General features: G+C 43.8%; 1 protein-coding gene across 2 annotated transcripts in view; it reads left to right on the forward strand.

Annotated features, from left to right (window-relative positions):
* The window catches only part of DNAH1 (dynein axonemal heavy chain 1), a 1,443,760-nt gene that overhangs the window by 911,463 nt on the left and 515,097 nt on the right, over positions 1-17,200 (forward strand). The window contains exons 46-47 of one of the 2 annotated variants that reach the window (XM_078661462.1): positions 8,533-8,706; positions 9,205-9,243. In XM_078661462.1, the coding sequence (XP_078517588.1) occupies positions 8,533-8,706; positions 9,205-9,243 (213 nt within the window). The remainder of the gene's footprint in view (positions 1-8,532; positions 8,707-9,204; positions 9,244-17,200) is intronic. The other variant, XM_078661463.1, reaches the window with a different exon arrangement.

The raw sequence follows: 17,200 nt of genomic DNA on the forward strand, positions 1-17,200 counted from the left end.
ATGTCACTGACCATGTCATGAATGATGTAATATGTGACATGATCAGCAGTGGATTGCGGGTGCGCGATATATAGTTACTGCAACTAACTATATATGGAATTTCAATGGTTTTGTGTGAGTAAAATAAGGTTTTTTAAATGCTAATTCCTAACTATATATGGTCTATAACCTATGGTTTTTTCAGTGAATATATATATATATATATAGATGTGAACTCATGATGTATGCTCTTTATGATTATTATTCATGTTTTGTTTTTGGGTCGCATGGTGGTGGGATGGTTCACCTTACCGGCCGCGATTGACCTTCTATAACTGCTTGCTACTCTGATTCAAGCATGTGAATCTATAAAAGATACAATACTGGAAAAAACAAGTTACTTACCTGTACACTATATTTCTCCAGCATTGATATCTTTTATGGATTCACATGCAACCCTTCCTCCTCCACTTTCAGGTTCACCTTCCATACCTCTTGTATTCCTCTAACGGTAATTTGAGGTATGGTGGCCTGCAGGGGGAGGAGACTCTATGGTCTGTGCTCTGATTGGCTGGAGTTTGGATGTCTTAAAACATTGGTAATAGGTTGCTAAATATTGCAGTAAGGTAAGTAACACTTCACCAGCCACCCTAAAGAAAGGAGCCTTACCTAAGTTAAAGCTAGCCTTTTAGGAATTTATTCTGCAGCAAACTTGGAATGAACAAAAAGCTGGGAGCATTACGGATACATTTCTGTCCTACAAATGTTATCCCACTTTTGAGCCTCTTCTGGATAGGATCTGCCCCTCCCAAGCAAAAAATCTCTATATAAAGAGAGAATCTTCATCCTAGAATCTTTTACTAGTAAGTGGGCTAAAAAAGGATCTTCATCTGCATATTGCCAGTTTTCTTTGTTGCAGATGGAGACAGTTGATCACTTGCTCTTCTTCTGTCCATTATACAATTCTCCTCGCCGGAGATGCATCATCCCAGTATGTTGGCTTATCCAGTATTGGGGTATCTTTCATAGATTCACATGCTCAGAATCATCCCGCCGATGAGGTGGGAGTCTCGCGGTGCCAGATAAACATATACACTATAGTCATAATACCAATATACCATAGGCTACAGTGTATAGCAAAGTCACTACAATAGCCTATCTCAGTCTTTTTGTAAAAAGAACCAAACTTGGAAATCATCCAATCAGGCAGTAGCCTCCTCTAGAACCTTCCCCACAGAGAGGGAAACCCTCAGATTTTCTACCGCACCTCGTGTGTTAGGGAGTCTCCCTGAGCTCTGCTCAGTTTTTTCCTTTTACCTTTCTGTCTGCGGAAAGAATATGTCTGATTCTAAGAAGAGCTTATTTTTGACCTGTTCTTCCTGTGGGAAGAAAAGACTTCACTTTGAGGACCCACATAAAGAGTGTATTTATGGCCTCTACCCAGCACACAAAGTCAAAGACTGCAGGATCTGCAGAACCTTTCCTGCAAAGACTTTGAAAAAACCTGAAGGACGCCTGCTGGTTTGGTTGGAGAAGTTGAAATCATCTGAAGGGGTTTCTGAAGGTGAAGGAAGTGCTACGTCTCAAGTGTCCACCCCCATCTCCAAGAAAAGAGATAGATCTGGCGATCCTCCTTGGAAAATGAGTAAGACCTTGAAAACTTCATCTTCTGAAGCAGGTCACTCCTCCTCAAAAAAAGAGAAATTCTCTTCCGAGGAAAAATCTAGAGATAAGGTGAAGGTTTCTCAGAAAACTACCTCAAAATCTCTTCAGGACCCTCCATCGACAGCTAGAACATCTTCGTCGACGAGGAAATCACCCGACGAGCCAACCGTCGACAAGCCAACCGTCGACGAGCCAACCGTCGATGAGCCAACCGTCGACGATCATTATTCCCTCGTCGGCGAGTCCACCATCAACGACGACTTCAACCATGACATCGATGTATTTTCCGTCGACGACAACCATGATCACAACGTCGACGATGCCAACTGTTGCAGCGATTTCAGCGGAATATGAGTCACTTTCAACATATATTTCTGCTATCTTAAGGTGTAAAAAACCCTCGCCTTTGCAATTTACGCCTATTCTGAGTTCTAAATTGTCGTCTAACAGACAATTTTATCATGATGTGTCCCACATTTCACCTTTGCCTCCCAGCCATTATTTGGAGGAATCTGAAGATGATAATGATCCCTATGGGCAGGCACGTGACCCTTCACAGCTAAGGATAAAGTATCAAGAGGAGAATTAAGAGGAAGAGTACTATGAACCTTGTGAGTCATTTAGAGAACCTCAAGAAGTTTTCCATCAAGAACGAATGGTTCAAATGCCAGCAGCTTTGCCTCAAGGCCTTACAGCAATGCTTAAGGACTATAATAGTCGTTTTCCTCCGCCTCCACCTCCTCCTCCAACAACAAGTTTCTGCTCCTGTAGAGTTGCAAACTGTGACACCTGCAACACCAGTTTCTGAGCCCCATGTGACGATACCTTCACAGCTGTTGCAAGACGATGACGATAACACGGTAGCAGAGGACGGAGAAATTCCTAATTCGCCCACTACCGTAGATGAATGGGACGAATATCTGATCCCAGATCAATCTTCACCGATTCCACCGGCTGCAGATTCTCCTCCTGAGGACATAGGAGGGTTTCATGCCATTATGGCGAGAGCATCTACAAGATTTCACCTGACTATGCCAGTGCAAAAGACTGAGTGTTTTTTGTATGATTGTAAAGACCTAAACAGAAAGACCACACGTTCTATTCCCATAATTGATCACATATGGGAAGAGGGAGTAAAGATCATGAAAACTCCATTCTCTATTCCTGCAATTCTGCCTCGGATTGACAAAAAGTACAAGGCACCGGATGATGCTCCTGCCTGCCTTACAGGACACCCTAAAGCAGACTGTAATTTCTCAGGCAGTGCAAAGAAAATCTCGGAATCCTTCCACTCCTATAACAGCTCCCCCTAACAAGGATGTAAGGCACCTGGATAACATAGGAAAACGTTTTACAACCATGGCAGGCGCTACGGTCCGAGCTACAAACTGTTTGGCCATTTTGAGTAGATATGACCGACAATTGTGGTCAGATATGTCACCATATATGGAATATTTGCCTGAGGACAAAAGGATGGAGGCAAGGAAGATCCTTATGGAAGGAGAAAGATCGGCTTGTGAAATCATAGATATTTCTATGGATATAGCGTCTCTTGGCTTTCGTCAACTCGCCAGAGCAGCTACGTTAAGACGTCATGGCTGGCTTAAATCCACGAATTTTCGCCCTGAAATCCAAACTAAGATCCTTGATATGCCTTTTGATTGCGACCTCCTGTTTGGAAAACATATAGATGATGCTCTACAAGATATAAAAAGTGACACAGATACTGCAAGATCGTTGGGTTCTTTGCTGTATCGTAAAACGCCCTTTCGTGGAGCAAGGGGCAGGGGATCCTACTCCTTTCGTGGGGGTTACCAAAAGTATCAGCAACAAGATAACCAGGATCGTTATGGATACAATTATCAACAGCAACAACAAAACTACAGGAATCCTCCGGCAGCCGCCTATATGCAACAAGGCAAGAGACGTCAATCTCAGGGCAGAGATTCTGCCAGAAGGCAGTGACAATCCTGTTGCGCCTGCACCAGACTCGCCACTACAATTCAAAATTCCAAAAATTTCACAGCATTTCGACAATTGGAAGAAAATAACCAAGGACAAATGGGTATTAGATATCATAAAATTTGGACACACCCTGGAGTTCACCAAATTTCCCCCTCCTCATCCACCTCTAAAGAAAAATCCACCAAATCTTTCTCTTCTCAGGAAAGAGGTGAAAGCTATGTTTTCAAAAGGGGCGATAGAGAGAGTTCCTCATTCTCAAATAGGAAAGGGATTCTATTCTTGCTTTTTCCTGATAAGGAAAAAGTCAGAAGATTGGAGGCCAATCTTAGATTTGCGGATGCTGAACAAATACCTTCAGAAGAAATCCTTTCGCATGGTAACACTCCAGGAGATTCTTTAGCTTCTAGATCATGCAGATTTCATGACAACCCTGGATCGCCAGGATGCGTATTTTCATATCCCAATTCATCCCAAGCACCGAAGAGTTCTAAGATTCACGGTGGCAGGTGCGCACTTCCAATTCAGAGTACTTCCCTTTGGCCTACGTTCGGCTCCACGAGTCTTTACCAAATTCTTACTTCCAGTAGCAGCGCATCTAAGGTTGCAAGGGGTCCAACTATTCCCATACCTGGACGACTGGCTAATAAAGGCTCCATCCTTTCATCAGGCTTCTCTTGCAACAACAAAATGCCTACAGGTGTTTCACTCGCTGGGCCTCTCACTAAATACCCAGAAGTCAAGCCTTTATCCGTCTCAAGTAATACAATTTCTGGGAGCAAAATTGGACACTATTCAAGACAAGGCATTCTTGTCCGCAGACAGTGTGTCCCGCCTTCTCTCTCTGGCATCAGAACTTCTAAAAAGAAAGTTTGCTTCAGTGAGAATGATCAAATCTTTTCTGGGGATCTTATCGTCAGCAATCCTGCTAGTGCCTCAGGCGAGGCTAAAAATGAGATCACTCCAAGAGCAGCTGGACAACCAGTGGCTCCAGATCACGTGTCCTTTCGATGACATAGTGCAAGTGACCCCAGTTATGAAAGAAACTCTTTCTTGGTGGGGGAGTTCCAAAAATGTCTCTGTAGGGCTCACTTTTCAACCACCAATCCCGGATTTTATCATCACCACAGATGCTTCCCTGGAAGGTTGGGGGGCCCACCTTCAAGACCTCAGCATAAGAAGAAAGTGGTCTTCAGCAGTGGCGAAAATGCACATCAATTTTCTGGAACTTCGGGCAATTTCACTGGCCCTGCAATCTTTTCTTCCTCGACTGCAAGGATCAACAGTTCTCATCCGAACCGACAACACCACTTGTATGCATTATCTAAACAAGCAGGGTGGAACAAGGTCTCACATTCGGCCCCGAGAGGCTCAGAAGATATGGAAGTGGCTTCTTTTGAACAAAATATCAATCAAGGTGGAACATCTCCCAGGGGCGCAGAACACCTGGGCAGACTCTCTCAGCAGAACAACAAAATCCTGCCACGAATGGGAGCTGGAACAATCAGTGCTGGAAAACATCTTCCAGAAGAGGGGCAAACCAAATCTGGTCTCTTTGCCACCAGGACCAACCAGAAGTGCCTTTTCTTCGCAAGTTGGGAACCGGAGAAGGGTTCCTGGGGGAACGCCTTCATGATGAGGAGGACAGGAATCTTTGCTTACGCATTCCCTCCTGTTCCTCTAGTCCCAAGACTTTTACACAAAATGAAGAAGGAACCATGTTGCATGATTCTAATTGCACAGAAATGGCCACGTCAGCACTGGTTCACAGAGCTTCTTCTTCTCTCCAAGTGCAAGCCATTACGCCTTCCGATACAACAAAATCTGCTATCGATGAGCGATGGACAGATTCTTCACCCTTGCCCAGCTCAACTGCAACTCCATGCTTGGTTCCTGGACTCGCAGATTTCAAAGATGTAAACTTGCCACAGGAATGCAGAGATATTCTGGATAATGCCTTAAAATGGAAAAGATTCTTTAACTGGTGCTCTAATAATAATCTACATCCACTGGAATGTTCTCCTGATAAAGTTCTGCCTTATTTGTTGTCACTCTCTAAGTCTGGTCTAAGGTTCGCTGCAGTTAAATTGCATTTGGCCGCTATTTCTACATACAGAAGGTCTTCAGGTTTGGAGTCACTTTGTTCCAATCGTCTCATTAAAAGTTCCTGTAAGGACTTTTTAGGAATTTTCCTCCTATTAAAGCTCCTCCTCCAGAATGGATGCTAAATATAGTGTTACAGCAGCTTATGAAACATCCATTTGAACCCATTCATAAAGCAGATATTAAATATCCGTCATGGAAGACAGCTTTGCTGTTGGCACTCACCTCTTCCCGACGGGTCAGTGAGTTACAGGCGATCACTATACGACAACCTTATTTGAAATTCACTAATTATTACGTCCTTTTGCGAACGAATCCCTCATTCATACCTAAAGTTCCACTCCCTAGATAGAGGGGGTGACTGCCCCAGATGTGGGGTGGGGGGAGCAGGGTTCCTGCATTTGTCCTGAGGTTGTCCTTTGGTTCAGAGTTTTTGGGAGAGGGCGGTGGACCATATCACTGCCACTACAGGGATTCTGGTTCAGCTGACGCCCCTATACTGCTTGTTGGCTTTAGTACCTAGACCCAGGAAGAGGAAATTGGCTTATAAATTGATGCAATTGATGCTGGTGTTGGTTAGGCGCCGGGTGGCTATAACTTGGATGGGTCAGAGGGCCCCAGAGATTCCCAGGTGGTTGAGTGATGTGCGGGAGTGGTCCCTGGCGGAGGAAGCACATATGCAGAGCTGTAGGAGGGATGAAAGGCTCTAGGAAGATCTGTTGGCATGGCGCATGCTCTGTGCTGAGATTGGGGTCCTGGATCGCACCTCGCATAGAGAGTCAGAGGGGACGAATGGAGAACTATTCTCACCGATGGACTCGAGCACTGAGGGGGAAGACGGAGCTCTTCCCGGAGCCGGGGAGGGGGTACAGTGAGGAGTGGGTACTGGCCCGAATGATCACAAATGACTGGCTGCTGCTTCATATTTTGTACAGTGTTATTGACGCCTGTGTAACTCAGTGTGACTGCGGTTCGTCCAGCCGTGCCTTAATGAGTCTGTCAATGTGCATATGTGCAGTTTGATGCCTCTGGGGGGGAGTTGTTCTATCTGTGAAATGACAAAGATAAAGTAAAAAAGAAAAAAGAAAAGTTCCAACATCATTTCATCTCAATGAGCCTGTAGTATTGCGAACATTCTTCCCCAATCCGTCTTCCGCAGCGGAGAAGTCTCTGCATACTTTGGATGTCAAAAGATGCCTGAAATTCTACATATCTCGGACTGTGTCCTTCAGAAAATCTGACCAGTTATTTCTCTCATATGGGGGCCCTAAAAAAGGATAAGCAATCTCAAAAGCTACTATCTCAAAGTGGATTGCATCTGCGATTCAGTTCTGCCATTGCAAGGCAGGCCGTCCTTTGTCAACCAAGCCGAAAGCTCATTCTACCAGGGCAATGTCCTCATCCACGGCATTATTTGCTGGTGTGTCTTTGGACAAGATCTGCAGAGGTGCAACCTGGAAAAGTGTACATACTTTCACTCAGCATTACTGCCTGGATCTGGCAACAGAAGCTGAGTCAGCAGTTGGACAAGCAGTGCTACAAAACCTTTTTAGATAAGGTAAGCCTGATGGCAAAAATATTTAGTTTTTTCGTATTGTAAAGATTTTCTATTTCATATGGCCATTGTTATGTATATGTATGGTTTATTTTTACAGACAGTATAGATATGTTTGTATATGTTGCATTGGTTTGACATGGTATCTCTTGAACTTCTTATGATACCCACCATCCACTATGTATATAAGTATTACTTACTGCTAGCTACTCTGTTTCTAAGCATGTGAATCTATGAAAGATACCCCAATACTGGATAAGAAAACGAGTTACTTACCTGTAACATCAGTTATCCAGTATTGGTATCTTTCATAGATTCACATGCGACCCACCCTCCTCCCCGGAGAGGCTTACCTTATCATGATGTTATGCTACTGTCACTAGTGCTACGAAAATCTGAGGGTTTGCCTCTCTGTGGGGAAGGTTCTAGGGGATGCTACTGCCTGATTGTCTGATTTCCAAGTTTGGTTCTTTTTACAAAAAGACTGAGATAGGCTATTGTAGTGACTTTGCTATACATTGTAGCCTATGGTATAATGGTATTATGACTATAGTGTATATGTTTTTATGGTACCGCGAGACTCCCACCTCGTCAGCGGGATGATTATAAGCATGTGAATCTATGAAAGATACCAATACTGGATAACTGAAGTTACAGGTAAGTAACTCTTTTTCTTATGGGTACATTACACTTCTGGAAAATGAGTAGGATATTGAGTTACGACACAAAAGAGTGCATTGTGTTTGCTGTCTCCAGATTTTTATTTTGGGCGAGGAGAATTCGTCTAAACAAATTCTAAGGGAGGGGTGGGGAAGGCCAATGAAATTGAGTATACTCTTTTTTGACACTAGGCGCTACCTAACAAATGTTTTGTGCATTTTTTATAATTTCCTTTTTTGCTGTTAATAGGAAGGACGTGATAAGTTTCTGGGTGTAAAATATCTTGTTGACATTGTTTTATTAGAACTATGTACTGTATAATTGCTGATTTTATTTTATCACTTGTTTTACTATTTATTATGTACACTTATATGATTTTTAAAGAAGCCTAATTAAAGTATAACATAAAAAAAATATTTTTTGCATTCAGCTGACCAGCTTCTCACCGTTGTTTAAACATGCTGTTTATTTCTTCAGGCAGATGTCTTCTCTGGTCAAGCTGCATTTCTCCCTAAAGATATTTCTTTAGTATTAACTAAGTATTTCTCCCACATTTTCAAATTCCATATGCTAACTTTTTTTGATTTTTTATGTTTTTTGTTCATCAGGTGTCTTTAAGCAGCTTGTGGATATCAACTTTGTGTGTGCCATGGGACCGCCTGGAGGAGGCAGGAATCCTGTCACCCAGCGCCTCACCCGTCACTTCAGTTTTCTTTCCTTTCCAGAAATGGAGGACGGCAGCAAGAAGAAGATCTTCTCAACCATTCTGGGCAGTTGGATGTGTAAGTCTCCATCCTCGGTGAAAGCTAGAACTTGAAGATAAATAGTTCTTAATTTAGATCATCCTGTGCCTTTGTCATGTTTGAATGTTGGCAGAACACGTGTTTCGTTCTTGTCAGAAGAGGTGATCTTTTTGTGTTCGTGATTGACTAAGAGATCATCAGGTGTCACCCCTTGTCTCTATCTCCATTCAACAAGATATTAACTCTCTAGGTCAGTATGGAGTGAGTAACATGTTTATGACCAATTGACTTGTCACTGTAGTTGATCAGTTTTGATAATTTTCCTGTCAACTGTCAAAGGGTAAGTGAGTCATTCTGTCTTTATAACTGAGAGTTTCAGGTATCATCTTTTCCTTGGGCTGATTTAAAAATTGGTGAGTATATGCCCGGTTCCAGACTTTATCATTGTCACAAGTCGTTGTATAGTAGAGAACATAGCTTCCTTATTTTCTCTATGTTTTCAAAGCATTCACAACTTGCTATTTTTTCTTTTTATAGCTGGATTACTTGGAGAGAAAAGTCACAGAGAACCAGTCAGTAAGTGAGGCTATCATAAAAGAAGAGAAGATGAGCGCAGGATAAGCAGTTTCTTTCAGGCAAAAGAAGAGTACAGCTGTTGAAGTAGATGAGTACAGTAGCATTGTAGGGAAAACAGAGAGATGTGTATTAGTGATTGTGTGTATGTGTGTGTGTGTGAGAGAGAGGAGAGAAGGCTTTTATGAAATAGATGATTTCTTTAAGAAGGACTGTCTCGTTGGGAGATACGACATTTAGCATGCATGGCAAAATAGAAGGAAGGTGTTTCTGCAAATAGTATGTGCAGTAAAGTAGGATTGAATGTCAAGATTACAGTGTTGAAGAGCAGTATTTAAATGCAACACTTTTCCATGAGTGAGTCAATGTTCGGGATGCAGTAGAGGATACACTTTGGTCATGAAAGTTGAATCACAAATATGCCACAAGGCAGGGGTATAGGGGAGGCACATGGTTGTGCAGAAGTGGTGGAATTGCTTTCAGGAGAAGAACCTCATGTTGGCTAGGCGGAGTAACGTGTGCATGTCACTTAAGGCTAGCGTGGAGATGAAGAAAGACAATCTTTTGACACCACTTATAGTTTGAGGAGTATTTACAACTGTCACCTTTGTGTTCAGCATTCCAAAGGATCACCCCCCCAATAGCTACCATTTTTAAAAACATTGTTTTCTTTATTAATTGCAATTAAACCGTAAAACAATAGGTACCAGTTAATACAATAACATTAACATAGTAAATATGATGTTAGGTGTGAAAAGACAAACCAAATACATTGGCTTCACCTCTCCTTGCCCAGAGTCCAGGCAGCTAGGTCCAAAGATAATAACTCTAGCATCATTTTTGTGCCAACAAAGAGACAGATCCTTCATTAAAGTGGGTGTGAGGTGTGATAGACATAGTATCTGGTCCAGAGTAACTGGCTCTCAAGTCATGGACAGACATACTGTGTCAGCCAAATGTTCCAACAATTGCTACATTAAGGAGATTAAGTGAGTAGGTAAGCCTGCAGCAGACTCCAAATATGTCTGGATTTGGGTGTGGGTGTCATGAGTTCTGCATATAGTTCCAGCTTTTCATTGCAATAGAGCAAGGAATCCAACATCTATTTGTATTTGGGGCTCTCCCTGTGCCCCAGCAAGCTGCTTGTCTCTTGGCCAACAAGGCAAGAAATTTCCTATGCATCGTGGAGATTCCTGGAACTCACGCTAACTGAGTGATCCGTAGGGATCTCACAGTCAATCATTGTTGAAAAATTAGTTATTACTTCACTCTAGGATAAATGCACTCTACGAACTGCCAGTTCAAATGCAAAAAACAGCCTCTGACTCAGTAGATCTTTCACAATTCGAGTTCTCCTTTAGGTCGAATTTACACGGCATCAGGGGAGTGTAGTAGGCTCTCTGTAGAAATTATAAATGCATGATGTGCAATCTAGTGCCAGACAATATCTTGATAGTCTGGGTATTGCAGAACCTCCACTGGCAGTGCCCACTCCAAGTCTGCACCTCAGTGGTCTGAGTGACCTCAGATATCTCATCTTAAGTCAATGGGTAGAAACTCAAGATTAAATGCTTGGTGGAGGTATACCATTAAACACTTCCAAACTTTTAAAAGGGACAGGGCGCAAGGGGAAATCAGGGACAACTTTCCTGCTCCATTCCCTCAGCTGATAATATAAAAAAAATCTAGAAGGATGTAAGGAGAGTCTCTCTTTAAGTCAGCTGAAGTAATGAAAGAACCCTTACTATGAAGACCTCCCCAGCAAAGGGGGCCTTGATTTGTCAGCAGGAAAATAGCCATAGCTTAGTGTGTTACTGGCAGGCGCAAGTGACAGCCTAATGGCATTGTGGAGAGTAGATCATGGTTGCACCCACCCTTCTACTTAACTTACCCCAGGCGGGAAATGTGCAAGTGGTCGTAGCTATTAAGCGAGTGAGGCCAGGAGCCAGTGTGCCAATTATCCATTGTAGGGAGATAGGAGCCACCTCATCTTTTTCAATTGCCAAGTGTGTCAAATAAGGAAATGGTTGAAATCAATTATAATGGGTGTAGTGATCCTGAATGCAAAAGTAATATTATTACCTGTCAGGGGTTTCAGACCCACTCCAGTGAATGGGCAGTGTCTGTGTTTCCCACTTAATTTTTGGCTATTTGCTTACCCATACCAACCTAATCAGTTGAATTCATAGCGAGTGAAAAAAGTAATTGGTGAGGGAATGGGTATGTTTGCAAACAAAATAGCTTGGGGAGGATGACCATCTTAAAAAGCTCTATCCGGCCAGCTAGAAAGAGCACGAAAGGTATGCGGCATATGATTTGCTTGGCAATCTTGTCTGTCACAACAGCATAGTTTCCCCTCATGACTACATTCACATTCTACTGGACCATATACCCAGGTATTTTAGAGACTCATCACACCAATTCAATGAGAAGTCTGTTGTGAATTATCATGTGGCACTGGTGAGAGGGTATATTTGAGATTTGTCTCAATTAATAGCTACACCTGAATAAGCGCCAAGTTTTATGTATTGTTGCCTGATCACTTTAAGGCAATTTCTTGGGCTCCTAATGTATAGGGTCATGTCATCTGCATATAAAGGTATGAGAGCATAGTGGCTAGTATAACCACATGGGTGTTCTGAATAGTGCTGGAAAAGCTTCGCAGCAAGTGGGTCCAGGGGTAGAGCAAGGATGAGAGAAGAGAGTGCACAGCCCAGCTTCATGCCACATGAGACAGCAGTAGGTGATGCATTGACCCCATTAACCCAGACACTGGCCACCGGGTAAGAATATACCAGCCTAATCTATTTCAGGAATGGCTGAGGCAAGCCCATTTTATGCAGTATGGTGAACAGGTATGCCCATTCTAGGGAATTGAAAGCATCTAGAAAGATAGCAAAAGCACCAAGGTCCAGATCTATATCCTGCAGCAGAGCACAGAGCATGCATAATGTATGAGTTGACGATTAGCTTCTATCATCAATGGGGGAGCACACAATGTGTTCCGGCCTTCTCAAAGACTGAAAACAGATGTTGATCTAGTAGAACAGCATAATGCTTATAAAATTCTACTGACAGCTCATCAGAGCCCAGTGCCACACCAGGAGAGAGTCTCCCAAGAACCTCTCAAACTTCTGTAAGAGGAAAAGGCGATGAGCAACACCTAGCCAGCCCAGAGCACTGTCATTTAAGTATTCCGCATTTTGAGAGGGAGTGTGTGAGCCCATGGGAGTGTATAACATCTGCTAATATTGTGAAATAATATTCAGTATGCTAGCAGTGCGAATTATTCACATCTTCTCCTTTGAGAACAGCATTTGTTGCCCAAATGTTTTTGATCACATCAGCTAGTGAGTTGCTCTCTCCCTCCTCCTAACCACGAGCTGATGCATACTTACCACGGAATTTACACTTCCTTTACACCACTTCATTAATTCTAGAGAGTTTCTCCCTGATCTGCTCAATCACAGGACCGTTCTGCCCTTGGGTAAGAGTCTGTTCTAGCCCCTTAAGCTTGCACTCCAGGCGAGACAGATGTGCTCGGAGACAATTCAGGATTCCATTCTGCTTGGCTGGCTACGCACCTACCCCTGATTGTGGCCTTGCAAGCCATCCTTACCATACCAATGCTGTCAACAGTGCCATGATTGCCTTGATCAAAGTATTTTAGGATTTAGTCATGAGCTCTTCAGAAAACACAGTGTCCAACAAGGTCTCTGCACCAACCCGCCAAAGAGTTCCCAGTGGGGCTGCGTACAAGATTGTAAAGCAAGGGAGGACCGGTGAGACCTGGAAGGGTGCGAGCCAAAAACTGGCACTTATTCAACCCAGGATCCAACATCCCTTGCCACGAGCCAGGTGTCACTCCGCAAGCATATGATGCACAGCAGAATTGAAAGTACCCTCCATAGCTTGTGGGTTCCCATGCCTCCAGACAACAAGCAGATTGAGGTTATCCATAATGACTTGCAGGTGGTCAGCTGCCATAGATTTCCGTCTCCTTGCACTGTGAGATCTGTCCACACATTCTTAGAGTGCACAGTTGAAATCTCTGCCCCATATTAGAGTTTGGGGCTCAGTGGAGAGCACTCCCAACTGCTTGTCATAAAACTCCGAGACATCAGTGATTGACCCATAACAGTTCACAATAATGAGTCGGGAAGAGCCCACCCTGCCCTATACTACTGCATATCGGCCCTGCTCATCTTGAAGAGAGCCCAGCATCTGGAACTTTGTACCCTTCTTAATCAGGTTGCCAACCCCTCGAGAATCGGAGGAAAAAGCACGGTGATGCAGCGTGAGGCCCATCTCCTAGCAAAATGCTAACCACCACCCTGGGTAAAGTGTGTCTCTTGCAGCAGGGCCTCTTGTATATGATGCCTGTCAAGATATACCAAAACTTGTTGTGTCTTGCAGGGTTGGTGAGCCCCCTTACCTCCCATTTGACACAGAGAAAAATCCTGCCAGTCCCCCTATCATAGTACTTTGGGAGTTTGTAGCAGGATATGCAGAGATGGGCAGTGCCAACTTGGTGCAACTCCCTGGACACATGTAAGCCAGTAAACATGCAATGTGATGTGTAGTACCTTATGTGCCCCAGTCTCTCCCACCACCTTAACTCACCCCCATACTGACGACCCAAACCCGTCGGGATAGTACCCAGCTAAAACTTAAGGACAAATCACATCTTAAACTAATACGGAATGATTAACAACGATGAATAACCCATTTAAATACCCATAATGGAGGGTGCAATCCTTGGGTCTTGCCCCGAGAGCCATCCCTAATCCTTCTAAGTAGGACCGAGAGGGTAAAGGACTCATGGATAACACTGGAGTTGGAATAGTAAATTAAACTATTCACTATCCAGCGCCCCCCAACGCAAGTCGTTGTAACGACTTGCGTTGTAAAAGTTGCGTCGTAATGGCATGTGTTGTAATGTCATACATCCATATATTTATATATTGTGACAATGAGTTAAGCTTGGTGCTAGCTCACTGATTCACCTGGGCAGAGACCAGAGCAAAGAGTGCACTTTTGACTTAACTGGTAGTAGGCACAAGGGGATATGTTAAGCTGCTGCAATGCCAGAGGGGATATGGGGGACAAATACCAGTCTCTAGGGCACCACTGCAACAAGAGTGGAGGAGTGTCTTACACTCGACGACTGCTAGTCCGAGTTAATCTGCAGTGTGAGCGATGCGTAGGGCCATGGGGAATCATGGCGGCTCGCGACTTTGCGCTGCCGCGTTTTTTTAAACTTGTCTGCTTGCTGCGGTGACTGAAAGATATGATGTTTCCTCCGGTTGGTAACTTTTTAATGTGCTGAATATAATACCGCATACTGCTTGATAGTGGTGAATTTCTGCATGACCTCCTGTATGGTGATGATGAAGTCTGGGAACAGAGAGATGTCATAGCCATCAAACTTAATGTTGCATTTCTCATGGGCCAGTCTTAGGGCTATGCCTTTATCCCGGAAATTGAGTAAGGGGTCTTGTCGGGATCCAGGAGGATATTTAATCACTAGTTATCTGTGTGCACCTTTAACCACCAACAGGGGCGAAAAGTCTTGGTAGTAGTAGTCACTCCAACTACTTCTCCATCTTTCCTGTGTTGGTGTATCAAAGGGTACCTATAAGATGAATGTTATTCCTGTAAAATCTTGCCTCCAAGTCTTAGTTGTTTGTGACAACGACACCAAGTATCTTTTCCATATTTATTAATGACTCTCCCTTAGCTGGCAGGTTGTCTTTGGTGGTCAAGTTTCTTTTTCCCTCTTTATTAGCCTTCCATCATGCTTCTTGGTCATCAGATGTTAGTGCAGGGTCCTCCAAGCCAGAGGTGCCACCATCCACCAAAGACGTTTTTGCCCCCCGACTTAACCTCAAACTGCAGTTTCTGATGACAGCCTTCCATTTTACCTATTGTTGCAAATGTCGAACTAACAAGACAGGAGCAGGACCTGTGCTGATTGGATAACCACCCCTTGAACAGAAAAGTACACAAATGCAGAATACCAGGGCCGCCCAGGTGTGCACTTAGTGTGCAGTTCACACTCTGCTTCATTCTTGTTTCTCCTGTGGCATAGTTAATTCATAATCAAACATGATCTCACCACCGTTGTGGCCCCAGGTGATCTCAAAGTTAGTAGCTTGCGACTTAACTTCAGGAGGCTGTGGACCCAGGGGGTCCACCACCAAAGATTCGGATCTCCGCCAGCTTCAACTGTAGCAATGGAGTCCTGCCTCACCCCAGAGCATGCACCCTTAGGGGGCTCAAGCAGACTCTGCAGGGAGTGAGGGGCACAGCCCAACAGAATCTCCAATTTTCGGAGAGCCTCTAGTGCAAAATGGCATCCAGCAGCAGCAGAAGAGTAGCCGGGGCAGGACACACGCAATCAAACTTGGCCTCCACAGTGCGCCAATGGGGCCCAACCAAGCCTATTGCTGCAAACGATTTACAGTGCTCTAGGGTTAATGGCAGGCCGCTATGAGGTGCCATGTACCCCTCACAGGCAATGAGATGTATATTGCAGGATCAACAGCCAGATCCAATGCTCCCATGGCGTTAGCCCTCCCCATAACGCCATCCCATAGATCCAGTTTCTTACTCAGGGCTTCAGCTGTCTTTTTGCCACAGTGGCACAGCCACCAGAGCCCAAGCATTCAAACCCAAATGTCCCAGGAGGCAGCCACACGTCTGCAGGCAGCAGTGAAGCATAGTAGTGCCACAGTCAACTTTTAACACAGTATTTTTTTAGTGCTGAAGGACTGATTGTGTTGAATGCTTGTCACAGATGGCAGGGGCCTCACAGGAGTGTAGCCATCTTGTGTGCTGGCTCTCTGGCCCCCTCCTCCCCCGTTCCGAAAACCTAATTTGAAAAGATTGAACAAAATCTATCCACAGCCCCTTACAACCCCCCATTCATTTTAAACATTTATGGCAGTAGCTATGTAGCTTAGATGAGAGTTCTTTAGAGGACCAATGACATATCCAATTGTGTGAAACTGACAAGCAGGTGTGGCACTGGCATGCAGTACTGGAAGAATAGTGTGGTGCCATAATTGTGATACAGCCACAGGTAGTAGTGGAATAATGGTATGTAGGAGAGAAGGTGAAGGTGCAGCATTTTGAAGAGCTGGTCATGAAGTAAAGTGGAATACAGTAGATCTGGGGTGACATGCTAGAACATTGGTTTGGAATGTAGGAGGAAACTGAGGTCTCCAGTGTGGCACACTGGAGAAATGTGCAAATGCTTTATTAGTGGGCAACAGGTGGTGATGGAGTGCAGTGTAGCAGATTTGTGCTGTAGCAATTAGCTGGGCATGCTAGAGAAGAGGAATAGCATGCAGAATAGAGGGTACATTTGAAGAAGTATGAGTAGTAGTTCGGCAGAGGGACAAAGAGTTAAAGTGATGGTCATTAGGAGCAGGAAAGGAAGATTTTGCTGGAAGGGTTGGAATGACATGCAAGAGAAATGGTTATATTGTTCGAATGTGCCTAACAGTTCACATTAAATGTAAAACGAATGTGCCTAATACGGTGACTTCATGGAGCAGAGTGAAATGGTATGCAAGAGAGGTGGTGTGACAAGGTACTAAAGAGGGGAGTGCTTTGCTGGATTGGAGGGAGGCGGCAGCATATAAATGAGAGGAACTTGAAACTCAGTACTTGATATGTAGGCTAGTCGGAATCCCCAAAATTGTGGAGCATCAGTCCCTGTGAATGTATTAAAACTTTGATGGATGGCTCCATCAACATGACACTATCCTCTGTCAAACGTTTAAACTTTTTTTTTATTTTCTAATACAAAATCCCAAAGTGGGATTTTGTTTTTGAAAATAAAAAAATAATGACTACCACACCATTGGTGTGGGGGATATTAAACGTTTTCATTTACTGCTTACTGGTTTTATAGTAAAAAAATAATAACGCGCTACTTTAAGGGCATAACTAA

The sequence above is a fragment of the Lissotriton helveticus genome, chromosome 9 (genome assembly GCF_964261635.1).
Source record: "Lissotriton helveticus chromosome 9, aLisHel1.1, whole genome shotgun sequence".
NCBI lineage: Eukaryota > Metazoa > Chordata > Amphibia > Caudata > Salamandridae > Lissotriton > Lissotriton helveticus.